Genomic DNA, 12,757 nt, shown 5'->3' on the forward strand with positions numbered 1-12,757 from the left:
CACATGACCCCGAACTTCCCTATGCCTGTGCCTACGTCCTCTTGGTGCTAGTGGTCCTGGTCCTGGGTAGGGCAAAAAGGAGCGTGGGCAAGGCTGAGACCCTATCCCTGGGAGGCAGAGAGGCAGTGTGGGGCAGGACTGTATGAGAACTAGCACACTTCTCTGTCTCACTGAACTCCAGATATAAAACAAAAATTCAAAGATAATGTTATTAAGAATTTTAAGCTGGCAACCACAGAGCATTAAGACCCCAAGCATTAAATCCCTTTGAGCGCAGGAACCTCTGTAATTGAACTGTTCCTATGCCCATGAAACTGGCCCTGTTTGGAAAAGATGGTAAACTTGTAAGACTGAATGACTTCAATAGGGAAAGATGACAAGGAAAAGGGACAGGATCAAAGCCAGAGAAGCAACAACATTTAAGAAATGGGCAGAGAAAGGGCATCCTGTGGTGAGGCAAAAGTTGTAATTAATCAGAAGACCAATGAAGGAGAAAATACTCGGTCTACCTCCCCTGATTTGGAAAAGCTTTGCAAATCCAATAACCTGGCCACATATTATTAGGCACATTTTATTTCAATAACTATTCACAACATAATGATAGTTTTTCAGGGTCAAGTGTGTGATTCTTACATAGGCGTATTACCTTGATTATATTTGAAGCATATATTATTCAGTTGGGAAAAAAATATTGCATGAGAGAAGCTACAGGAAATAAAATAGATTGAATGAAAGAATGGAATTTACCAATGATCGACTCATAGGTAACCTAAGTAAATAATTAATTTCCCTTCCAGCAACAACAGTTACCTTTACAAATAAGGCCAGCAATGTCTCTCTGCAACATTTATAAAGCACCAAAAATGTAAACCCTAAAATCTATGAAGAATTTCAAATGACTCATGGGACCTATTACAAAATCCACCACAAGAGTTTTATAACTACTAATGGAATTTGAGCAGTCTTAGGCCATACAAACCAGACCATTTGGGGAGAGAACTATGGCAGAAAGTTGATGAGACTTTAAAAGCTTACAATTGATGGGGGAAAAAAAGTGATTTTTTTTTTTTTTTAACGGATTCAGAATGTCTCTGGAAGTGGTTTATAAAATGGCCAAGAGCCCAGATTCTAGATGCTTGGGTTAGAACCCCAGCTCTGCCACTTACTTCCTATATGTGACTGAGTTTGGATTATTCAGTCATCCTGTGTTTGAGTAAACGTGGTAATAGCTCCTAGGGTTGTTATGAGGATTAAATGCATGAATATAAAACATTAAAAAAACTATGGTTGGCACATAAAAAGCACTATGTACACATTTGTTAAATGGAAATTGTGATAACTGATCATGTCACTAAAATGTGTTGGGAATTTCTACTTTAGTAGGTCCCATAAAGCTTTGGGGAGAGAGTTCACTAAGAGAAAACATTCTGTTTTCCCTCCTTCTCGTTCTTTTTTTCTTCTTTATTCTCCCAGCCCTCCCCCCTTCAGATACTGGATATTTTCTTAAAAGTAATTTCCACATGCCTTATGGTGCATATTCATGGCTGTTCTCCATTTATGATTGCTCTCAATGCTTTATTTCTTTCATACAGAAACTCAAAAAATAAGTATATGGGAGAATATGATGCACAGTAGACTTAGTGTTATCATAATAATAATTCTGCTACATTAGTGGAAAAAATATAACAAGTTTCTATGGGAAGTGTTAGACAATGAACGCAACAAGGATCTCAAATATAACTTCTAGCCCTTTTGACAAGTCAAAATGGACCCATCTGAATTCGTCAGCTTCTTTGAAAACAGTTCTGCAGACTCACAATCCCAGAAACCTGCAGTTCAAAGTACCCCCGTGTGTCTTAAAAGTAGAAATCCCTTTGTATTTGTCTTATTGCTTCCTTTGGTCTCCGGGAATACATTCTTCCACTCTGCCTCAATTTTACTTTAGTACTTTGTTTCCTCTGGTTATTATAGTCCCCCCCCACCCCCCACCCCCCTTAGAGTTTGCACCTAACCATTGTCGAGTTCTTTGGCCTCGTTTGCATTTTTGATACGTTGGACTGAGCTTTCATGGTCCAAACGGGCTGCAGGATGATCCTCTTGCGACCACTCCCTGCGTGTGCTCCCGCGGGCGGGGGTAGGGGGCGCTTTTCTCGCCTCCTACCTCTCTTTATGCGGAAATCTTCCTGCCTTTTGTGAACACGCTTCTTTAGATCCCTCTCTCTCACTCTTTGTCTTTTTTCTTCTGTTGCATATTTTCTACGAGTTTGCCTCTTTCCTGTATAATCTCCCTCTCCCTTGCCTCCCGTGGAATACACGTTCTCTCACTTTGGAAGCAGAGTAATTGATGCTTGAAGATCCTCCATTGGCTCCACGGAGCCTTTAACCCCGTTCTGGCGTGCTCGTCTTCAGGGTTCTTCACCTGAGCCGTAGTGGCGTTTACTGCAGAGGCAGTAACACACGTCAAAGAAAGCAAGCCCCAGTATGTGTCCATATATGACCTTAGAACAGAATTCGGGGAACCCTGTCCACTCCCACCCTCGCGTGCTCTCCCCCCTCCCCCCTTCCCCGAGGTCACTCGCGGGCAGAACGCGAGCGCCGACTACTCCTTTTCGCGTCCCGACTTCCTTCTGAGAGCCCAATAAACCCTGGGGAAGTTTAATCATTCCGCAGCGAGCCCGGGCTCTCTCACTGGGCATGCTCAGTGGCCGGGCCCCGCTCGGCTGGCGAGTGGTTCGTCTGGGGCGCAGGGCTCGGGTCGGCGGCCGCCTCGGCTGGCTTCCAGGAGCGCGGGCTGGGCACTGCGGGCCCTGAGCCGGGAGCCAGAAGCACCCCGCGGTCCTCGCCGGAACGCAGGGCCCCGCCAGAGCCGCGGCGTTCCGGAGCCCGGGGGGCCCCCAACTTCGCGCCAAGTTCGGAACCGCCTTCTGGGGGAGCCATGCAAATGATGACCAGGGACATTCTGCTAGAAATGGATCAGGAGGAGGAGGACGACGACGACGGGGATATCGGTGAGCTGGGGTTCTCCGGCGTGGGCCGGGGCCGGAAGAAGTTGGGGACTGCGCGCGGGGGCGGCTAGCGGGGACCAGCGGGCGCCGGGGAGGTGGGAGCCCGCACCGCCGTCCCGGGGCCGCAATGCGGCCGCTTCGCCGCTCGGCTCTCAGCGGGCCGGCGCCCCGTGGAGGCCGGGGAGGCGCGGGGCGCGCACGGGCCCCCGATCGCAGGATCTGGGCGGGCCGCGGACGCAGCGTCTAAGCACTCGTGCTGGATACGGGGAAGTCTGTGGACTCTGAAGCGGCAACTTTTGGGTCATTTCCTTCGCCTGGAACCTGCACTGGGGACCCGGCCCCGGTTCAGAGAGCGGGGGTGTGACCCACCTGCATCCGCTTTAAAGTGAAAGCAAGGAGCCACTCTGGGGGGAGGGTGGGGCGCCTCGGTAACTGATTTGTGGCCGCGGGTGGCAACCCGGGATCCTTTTTTCAGCCGCAGAGCCCGCGGGGGAAGTGATTGGAGGAAGAAGCCCTTGTCCGGGGTGGGGCTGGGGGGGGGATCTCTGAACATTTCCTGCAAGTCCAGAGGGCCCTGGCGCTTGGCGGGGTGGGGAGTGGTTGGGTGGGGCAAGCCTGGGGTGTATCATTTCTAGTTTGAGTTAAAAATGTTTAGAAGTTGTAGACGGAACGAAGGGAGAGCTGTTTAAGACTGAAATAACTACAGCAACAAACAAAAGGGATTGGAGGAGGTGGGGAAGGGGAAAACAATTGGAGGAGCAGGGAGAACATCACTGTCAGGGAATGATGACATATTGGGTCTCTCCAGAAGACTGGCAATTAAATTACCGTGCTGGTCTGTTCAGCGACTCCGAGTCTGTTTCCTGCACGCCAAATCAGTTTAAAGCGAAACAGTTCCTGCTCAGATCCTGAAGTCCTATTCTTCACTAATAACAACTTTAGAAGTAACTTAATTCTAGGAGCTAGGTGTGGTTTTTCTTTATCATTTTCTTTTTTTTTTTTTTTCCGGCTGTATTGAGCTACAGTTTACATAGAATATTTTGCAAGTTTAAAGTGTACAACATGTTGAGTTGATACGGTTACATGTTGCAAAATGATTGCCACTATGGCTTTAACCAATACCTCCATCAACTCACAAAGTTACTGTTTCCTTTTTGTGGTGACAACATTTAAGGTCCACTCTCTTAGCAACTTTCAACTACATGATACAGTATTAATTATAACCACTGTGCTGTACCTTTCATCCCCAGGACTTGTCTTATGGCTGGAAGTTTGTGCCTTTTGACCAGTATCTTCTCCCCTCCACCATTCAATTTCACCTATAAGTATTTGTCTTTGTGAGACTTATTTCACTTAGCATAATGCCCTCAAGTTCCATCCATGTTGTCCCAAATGGCAGGATTTCCTTCTTTCTCATGGTTGAATAATATTCCATTGCCCACATGAGAGGGTGAGGAGGTTGAGGAGGTTGAGGAGGGTGCTGGTGGTGGTTATTATATATATGCACATACACACACACACACACAAACACATCTTTATCCATTCGTCTGTAGATGGACAGTTGTTTTCATATCTTGGCTATTATAGGTATTGTTCACTTAAATCAAGAGAACGTGGTAATTTCCTCGTTGATGAGGAACACATTGAATAGAGGAGCTTATGCTCCACGATTTAGCATAATTGTTCTCATTTGAGAACAATTTATTAGATGGAGGGAGCAAGTAGTGTTTTTTTATTAGAAAGCTGAAGCTCACAGGTTGATCTGCCTAGTTAGCTTTTCACATAGCTAGTAAAGATTCAAAATCAGGTTTTCTGACTTGCAAGACCTATGTGGATTAATCCCCTTTCCACCTGGTCACCAGCAGTCAGATAATATATAATGCTACTATTTAACAGACTTTACTGGTAAATCATAGTTACATAAAAATATAAATCATAGGAGCAGACTGTAAAAAGTTACAGTAAACTAGCACAGTCCATTTCATAGGAAAATACTCTTGCCTGTTATGGTGAGGTATCATCACTGTTTATACTGAGTATTGTGAACAAATAGGGTAAAAACCCAAATGGTAACTGAAATAAGAGACTCTGATCTTTGTTCCACTGTGCCATCAACAGATCTCAGTTTAGAAAAAACTACTTTGGTCTAGTCTGTGTTTACCAGATGAGGCATCATAAAATTTATCTTAAGTGTGTGGCAATAGGTTATTTTTATTTATTTAAGTTTATTTACTTGAGAGAGCGAGCACACGCACATGACCGGGGGAGGGTCAGAGAGGGAGACAGAGAATCCCAAGCAGGCTCCACACTGTCAGCACAGCGCTCAACTCAGGGCTTGATCCCAGGAACCATGAGATCACGACCTAAGCCAAAAATCAAGAATCCATTGCTGAACCAACTGAGCCAACCAGGTGTGCTGGTTCTTTTTATTTTTTATTTAAAAAAAATTTTTTTTAACGTTTATTTATTTTTGAGACAGAGAGAGACAGAGCATGAACAGGGGAGGGTCAGAGAGAGAGGGAGACACAGAATCTGAAACAGGCTCCAGGCTCTGAGCAGTCAGCACAGAGCCCGACGCGGGGCTTGAACTCACGGACCGCGAGATCATGACCTGAGCCGAAGTCGGACGCTCAACCGACTGAGCCACCCAGGTGCCCCTTATTTTTTTTAATTACAGATGTAATTTATGCTGGTTCTATCAAGTCAACCAGTAAATATGTTTTAAAAAGTTAAATATCTCGGGGTGCCTGCATCTGACTTCAGCTTAGGTTCATCTCGTGGTTCGTGAGCTTGAGCCCCGCGTCGGGCTCTGTGCTGACAGCTCGGGAGCCTGGACCTGCTTCAGATTCTGTGTCTCCCTCTCTCTCTCTCTGCCCCTCCCCTGCTTGTGCTTTGTCTTTGTCTCTCAAAAATAAATAATAAACATAAAAATTTTTTAAAAAATACTTAGAAAGTTAAGTATCTCTATCCCTCCATCACCCCTCCCTCTGTGGGCTGCTGATATTATTACTTTACTGTGTGTAGGGGTCACTTCAACATTATTTTATGTTAGGCAACAGATATCATTTAAGTAGGTCTCCACAATTTTTGTTTGTTATACAAACTCAATGTGGATTGCAGTGATTTTATATCAAGTGGAAATGTTTACCATGTCAATAGAAAGTTTATGACATTGTAAAATAGGTAAGTCTTTTTTTTAAAGGTTAGAAGTAGGCTGATGGTATATAGCCTTTTACAAAATAATTGTAATTTTCAACTTAGGGGAGGTCGTGGTGAAATGACGATTATAATTTTAACTTGTGCCCCTAGTTTCATATGCAGAACTATGGTTAAGCTGTTGACATCTTTCTCCTAGTACTTGATTGTCATTACTGATAGTTGTATAATTTAAAATCCACTCAGGTACTGAAGATTTCTACGTAATCCCTCTATTAATATTAACTTTATAATTCAGAACAATAGAGTTATTTTTGACATAGTTCCTGAGTACAACATTTATCATCGGCTAATTTACAAAGGATGAAAAGAGAATCTTTTTAAACTAGATGTGGTCCCTGGTTATATCATATGAATGTTTTACATACATATATGGAAGTGTTCCTGTAGTGGACTGGGACTTAGGGCTCCCCGCCCCCGCCAGTGGGTTTCTGCTTACCTTTACCTTTAAAGCACTATTCAGTGCTTTAAGTGTAAGGATTACCTCCTTGTTTGACATGAACCTGTCTAAAGAATCAAAGATGGTGAATGTTACTATGAGCGTCTTTTCCATATTTGCTTAACTCATTGCCACCAGAAATTGGTCCCAGAGGTTTGTGAATGAGGCAGCCTGTTGGTATAAGAGCATTTTTTCAAAAGACCACTTATTTTCTAAATCAGCTCCAGCAACCGAATGCAGTTGTGATCCCTGGGCACTGGTGGCAGGAAATATGTGACTTTTAGCCCTTATTTCACTCATGCTGGTGGAGATCACATGGCAAGGCAGGTTTTGTGCACTTGGTGTGCAGAAGAGCATTCCTGGCTGCCTTTCTCCCTCCTCCCAGCCTTTAATCAGTGAGTAGAATGCAACATTTCTTCCTGTTCATGTAGAAAGTGACAGAAAACTCTTTTACAGCCAAAATGTAGATATTTTGTGTGCTGTTTTATTTTGCGTATGTGTGTGGTTGTTTTGTTTTTGTTTGGTTTTGTTTTGTTTTTGCATTTCTATGGTTCAGACTTCGCTTAGAGAGAAAAAGTGTTCTCAGGAATAAGTCATGTAGTTCAGGCAAAAAGATTTTGTTTAGATGCTTGGCTGGTTGCTTTGGGATCCCAGTCTGTTTATGATAGAGTTTAACTCTCTGATCCCCACAGCTGATGGGGATGTCATTGATTTGGGGAGTTGTAAGAAGAAGCCCATCACCTCTGAGTGATTATGGTCCAGCTGTATCTCTCAAGTGTCCTTATTGGCTCCCTTCTCGCTTTTGCATTTTTACAGAGACTTCTTCATGATTTCTATCCCTTCACTATAAAGTTTGTTTAATCACCTACAAATGTGGTCCTAGCCTCAGTTTTGCTTAATCAGTATTAACTGAGAAAACTTTCTGTGCCAGGTCCAGGATTAGGTGCTGGGCTGGGTGTTGGGAAACTAAAAATAAGTGTTGCACCCCTTGGCCGTGGAGAAGTAGGTTCGATGGAACCAGCCATTTGCAGTAAGTGCTATTACTGAGGTATGTACACAGCTGTGGGAGGATAATGGGAGACATTTTCACAGAAGAGATTGCTGGGCTGGGTACTGAAGGACCAGGCGGTTGCAGTGGCATAGCAGAAGGAGAGTCTGGATTTCCACGTAGTTCCCTGTGGTGGAAGGCAGCCGCTACAAGGCTAGGGAGGCAGGCAGGGGCCACACCATGAAGAAGCCTCTGTATGTTTTAAGGATTTAGGATTTGGAGCTACTGAAAGATTTTAAGGAAAGGAGTGATGGGATCAAATTTGCCTTAGGAAAAGATCTCCCTGGCAGCATGTTGGAAAATGGGATTGGAGAGGGGACATTGTAGAAGTAAGTCTTTCTAGCAGTCGGGTTTGGAAATGCCTGTAGTGGCCATGGGAATAGAGGGGAGTGGTCTGAGAGTTTAGGAAAGAGGTGACATCTCCGAGGCATCAGACCCATGGCTTCCAGAAACAGCGTGACTCTTAGACTTCAGCTGAGTGATTAAGTAGAAAGTGGTGGCAGGTGTGCAGAGGGGGAAACCTCTATTGTTCCAGCAAGTCTTAATACTTTTCCCCTCTGCTTTGGCTCAGACCAATTCCTTTCTTTGGTAATACCAGACTTACCTCCTCTGTTTTTCAGGAGGAGCCTGTCACAAAACCCAGAAAACTGTTACTGATCTTCATTGTCCAAAGTGCCCACTAATGAATTGTCGCACCCCTTCTTTTTCTGTGCTACACAATCAGCACTCACTTTGTATTTTGTCTTTGTTGTTCATTATCTGCACAACTAGAGTGTAAATTTCTTGCATTGGAACTAGGTCATCTGAGCCTTCTAGAGATCATGCAAAATATCCCAAACATTGTAGACATTCGTTGCTATAATTAAAAAACAATTTCTCTTCCTCGCCTGCCTCTAACATATCATAAGCTCCCTGAAGGCAGGTGTCTTGTGTGTTTTGTGTTCCAGGCTATGTCCCTCATGCCTAGAATGGGGCTTGCTATTGAGTAGAAGCCAAGCCAAGCATTATTGAAAGAATCAAGTGAATTGCTCTTTTTAAATAATTTGATTAACATTCTGCTGAGTGGTTTTATGGCCCTGGTAGAATTCCCTTCCATGGCACTTTGAGATTCCCTACTATCTGTTATAACAATGTTGATTGTACCTACTCTGCCAGGTTCCTGGGTCCTTGACCCACCAGTACCTCACTATCTCAGAAGGAGGCAGAGACATGAATAGATAATTGCAGTAAGTCTGTGATTAATGCTGTAATCAAGATGTGTACCGGGGTAGTGGTGGTACCAAGGAGATTCTTGCTGCAGGGACTCCAGATACCAGCCCTGGGAGGGATGAGAAAGAGATAAGGGGCTGGGGCTAGGACAGCGTGGCTCCAGCATTCTTAAATGTGATTTCTTAGAAAGTAAGCTTTGGTGCTACCTTTGCCTTATTTGCTCTGGCAAGGGGATCATAGATACATATTATATTCTCTACCGGGAGAATGATAGTTAACAAAACAAAGTAAACTATCCTTACACTTTTTTCTTTGAGTATAGTTTTGTCCTTTTTTTTTTTTTTTTTTTTTTTTATAAACCTGTTACTTTCAGTTTCAAGTCCTTAGTCACGATTTATCTTATGTGTTCTAACTTTCAAGTCCAAGAATTGCTTTCTAAAAGGTTTCTCGTCTCCTTTTATAATTCCCATTGTTCTTTAAACCTGACACAAACAGCTCTGAAAAAGTTCCACATGACATTCCTTTCTTTTTTATCCAGTAGTTTCAATAGTCACTTATGTTGATTGCCGTGTGTGTGTGTGTGTGTGTGTGTGTGTGTGTGTGTGTGTTTGTTTTCCTTTTGGAAACCAGTAAATGTAGACCAAAAGCTCCTGTGAAGGTTTCTGTCAGATATTTAAACTCTGACATTCTTGAAGGGAGATTATAATACATTATTAAGAATCTCACAATCTAGCTTAAAGTTAAAAGTTGGTCTTAAACTTTCAAAGGGTGTTTGTAGCAGTTTAGATTAAAATGATTACATTTTAATAAAAATTTCTACTCCAGCTAATAATTGAGGTTTTCTTCTGTTATCAGTGCTTATCAGTTTTGTGTTTTGTATTCTAGCTGATTCAATCATACATCTGAAGGTAAAGCTTATATAGTCTTAGAGGGAGAAGTGCTATCTTACTCACCTTTGTACTTCACAGCCTGAATATCATAATGCTTTTCACATAGTAGATACTCAAACATTTGCTAAGGGACTGGTTTTAAGGTTTTAATGGAAGCTTTGTATGCTGTAGATTAAAGCTTGATCTGCTTTTTTTTTTTTTTCTTTAGCATTTATTCATCTTTGAGAGAGAAAGAGCGCAGGGGAGGGGCAGAGAGAGGGAGACAGAGGATCCAAAGCAGGCTCCATGCTGTGAGCGCAGATCCTGACGGTGGGCTCCAACTCATGAACCCTGGTTCATGACCTGAGCAGAGCTCTTATGTGAGCCACTCAGCCCTTTGAACCACCTGGACGCCCCAGCTTGATCCGCTTTTCATACACTGATCCGCTTTGTGATATAGGCCTGAGTCTGTGGAAAAATCACCAGTTTTAGAACAGAAAAACATCATTTCCAATTGCTTTCAACCAAGGAAATGTACTTCTTGACTGGTAACTCATGTAAAGACAGAGACTGTGAAAAGTTCGTGCAATCAAGTGATTGTCTCAAGTCGTTATCATTATTACTGCTCTTCCTTTAGTTTTGCCTTGCTTTATAATACTGCAGCTAAAATTAATTAGACTCCATCCCAAGAAGTAGCCTATTGAAGAAATACTGGATGCAAATGTCAACAATAGCATATTGTGGATGTGTACCAAAGAGCAATTCAAATACTCCTCAGCCAAAATATCAGATGGAACGTTTGCATAGGAGACTAGTCGAAGGGTTGATAGGCAACTTTCTCTGTCATGGTCTTTACTACTGCTCTGGCTACGGGTCCCAATGCTGACTGGGAGAGCTAGCCGCAGGCAGTTATTCAGTAGGTAAAAATCCGAAAGAAAGAAAATATATTCTTTGGTGAAACCCAGATGTTGTTTATATTTAATGCTTTTAATCTAGGACATTGAAACTCTACTGTTTCCCACATTATTTAAAAATACAAATACTTGAAATTGGAAGGAAAAGGATACGGATCTTTAAAATTATCTTTTTAATTTTAATTTTAACATTGGCAGAACTTTAGCCATTGGTCAGGCGTGCAAATAGATGTTCTTTTGCAAAGTGCAATTATGCAAATTATAGGCCTGTTTATAAAGCTTGTTTTATATAAACTGAGATTGTATTTGTATAATTGAATTTATTACGATTTCTCCAGACATTCTATCTAGATATTTGAAAAATAATCCTTGGCTTGGCACAGACAAAATGATGGCTAAATTTTTCTTGTGGCATTATATAGACACAACCTTAAGTATGTTTTTTTTCCTCTGATTTGTGCTTAGATTTTAAGAAAACTAAATTCTAAACAAGAATTATACACCCTTCTGACATATAAAACTCAGACCTTTAACATTATTTTACAAATTTATATATAATAGATATATTATACAACAATTTTTTTCATTTGTATCATTTTATTTCTTCCTACTGTTATTTATTACATAAACAAGTCTTAGATGCTTAATTTGTGTAAAAGGTCCTCTTTTAAGAAAAAAATTTTTTTTAATGTTTACTTATCTTTGAGAGAGGGAGAGATAGAGTGTGAGTGGGGGGAGGGGCAGAGAGAGAGGGAGATACAGAATCTGAAGCAGACTCCAGGCTCTGAGCTGGCAGCACAGAGCCTGATGCGGGGCTTGAACTCAGGAACTATAAGATCATGACCTGAGCCAAAGTCGGAGGCTTAACTGACCAAGCCACCCAGTCCCCCCGATCCTCTTAGTAATAAAAGAAAAATCAACAAACAAGACCGACTATTGTTTCTCAGTGATACAAATAATGAAGAAATAGCATAAATTGACTGATGGTAGATGCTACCTAGGAAAGGTAGGAGATTTTAAAGAGAAAGGGTGGAAAGTGAATCCCTGAAGAGGAGGGCAGGGGGAGGAAGAGTTTGTGAAAGCAGTGTTGATGCAGAGTTGGGAGACCAGGAGAAGAGAAATGGGGAGCGGGAAAGGAAGGGCTGGCAGTCAGAAGACCTGAATTTGTGGTTGGCTTTGCCAACCTGAGGCAAGTTTCTTGGCTTTTCTGAGCCTGTTTCTTCAGCCCCATGGGGCTGCTAGGAGGATGCAAGGTATATGTACAGTGCTAGGTATTTCCAGTCACACTCCATGAGTGGCACTTACAGTGTCACCATCATAATGAATTCATGTATTTAAAAGCAGTCATGGAAATGGCTGTTTTAATTTTTTTAAAAAGATAATCTTAGTTTAATTCCAGTGTAAGAAATGGCTACCCTTAACCTCAGAGATCTCTAAGTCCTTTCCTCATAAACATTGCTGTCTGTTCTGTGTTGCTTGTGTCACATTATGCGTGCAGAAAATGCCCACTAAGTGTCAGGTTAAGGATGATCATGACAGTGGCTGTGCTGCAGGCACATGTGTTTAAAGATAAAGGAGTTGGGCACCTGGGTGGCGCAGTCGGTTAAGCGTCCGACTTCAGCCAGGTCACGATCTCGCGGTCCGTGAGTTCGAGCCCCGCGTCAGGCTCTGGGCTGATGGCTCGGAGCCTGGAGCCTGTTTCTGATTCTGTGTCTCCCTCTCTCTCTGCCCCTCCCCCGTTCATGCTCTGTCTCTCTCTGTCCCAAAAATAAAAAAAAAAATAAAAAAATTAAAAAAAAACGTTGAAGAAAAAAATAAAGATAAAGGAGTTGAAGAATAGCATGTGGGTTCTGCAAAGAGATAGTTATTGTGTGTGTTTTTTCCTCTCACAGATCTTCAGACAGATGGACAGTGTCCTCCAAATTCTCTCAGGGAATCTTAGCAAAAAGTCCTAAGGGCTGACACTTAGTAGGCTCCCAGTAAATGCTTCATAAATTCAGGAATTGTTTTTCCATCGGGAGTACCTGTGGCTTATCCCATTCTCTAATTGCTGTCAG

General features: G+C 42.7%; 1 protein-coding gene across 2 annotated transcripts in view; it reads left to right on the forward strand.

Annotated features, from left to right (window-relative positions):
- The first annotated feature begins 2,604 nt into the window (after positions 1 to 2,604).
- Positions 2,605 to 12,757, forward strand: part of ANO6 (anoctamin 6) — a 200,186-nt gene continuing 190,033 nt past the window's right edge. The window contains exon 1 of one of the 2 annotated variants that reach the window (XM_078449926.2): positions 2,605 to 3,008. In XM_078449926.2, the coding sequence (XP_078306052.1) occupies positions 2,936 to 3,008 (73 nt within the window). In that variant the 5' untranslated portion in view covers positions 2,605 to 2,935. The remainder of the gene's footprint in view (positions 3,009 to 12,757) is intronic. The other variant, XM_078449927.2, reaches the window with a different exon arrangement.

This window comes from Panthera onca, chromosome B4 (assembly GCF_046562875.1).
Source record: "Panthera onca isolate mPanOnc1 chromosome B4, mPanOnc1 haplotype 2, whole genome shotgun sequence".
NCBI classification, from domain to species: domain Eukaryota; kingdom Metazoa; phylum Chordata; class Mammalia; order Carnivora; family Felidae; genus Panthera; species Panthera onca.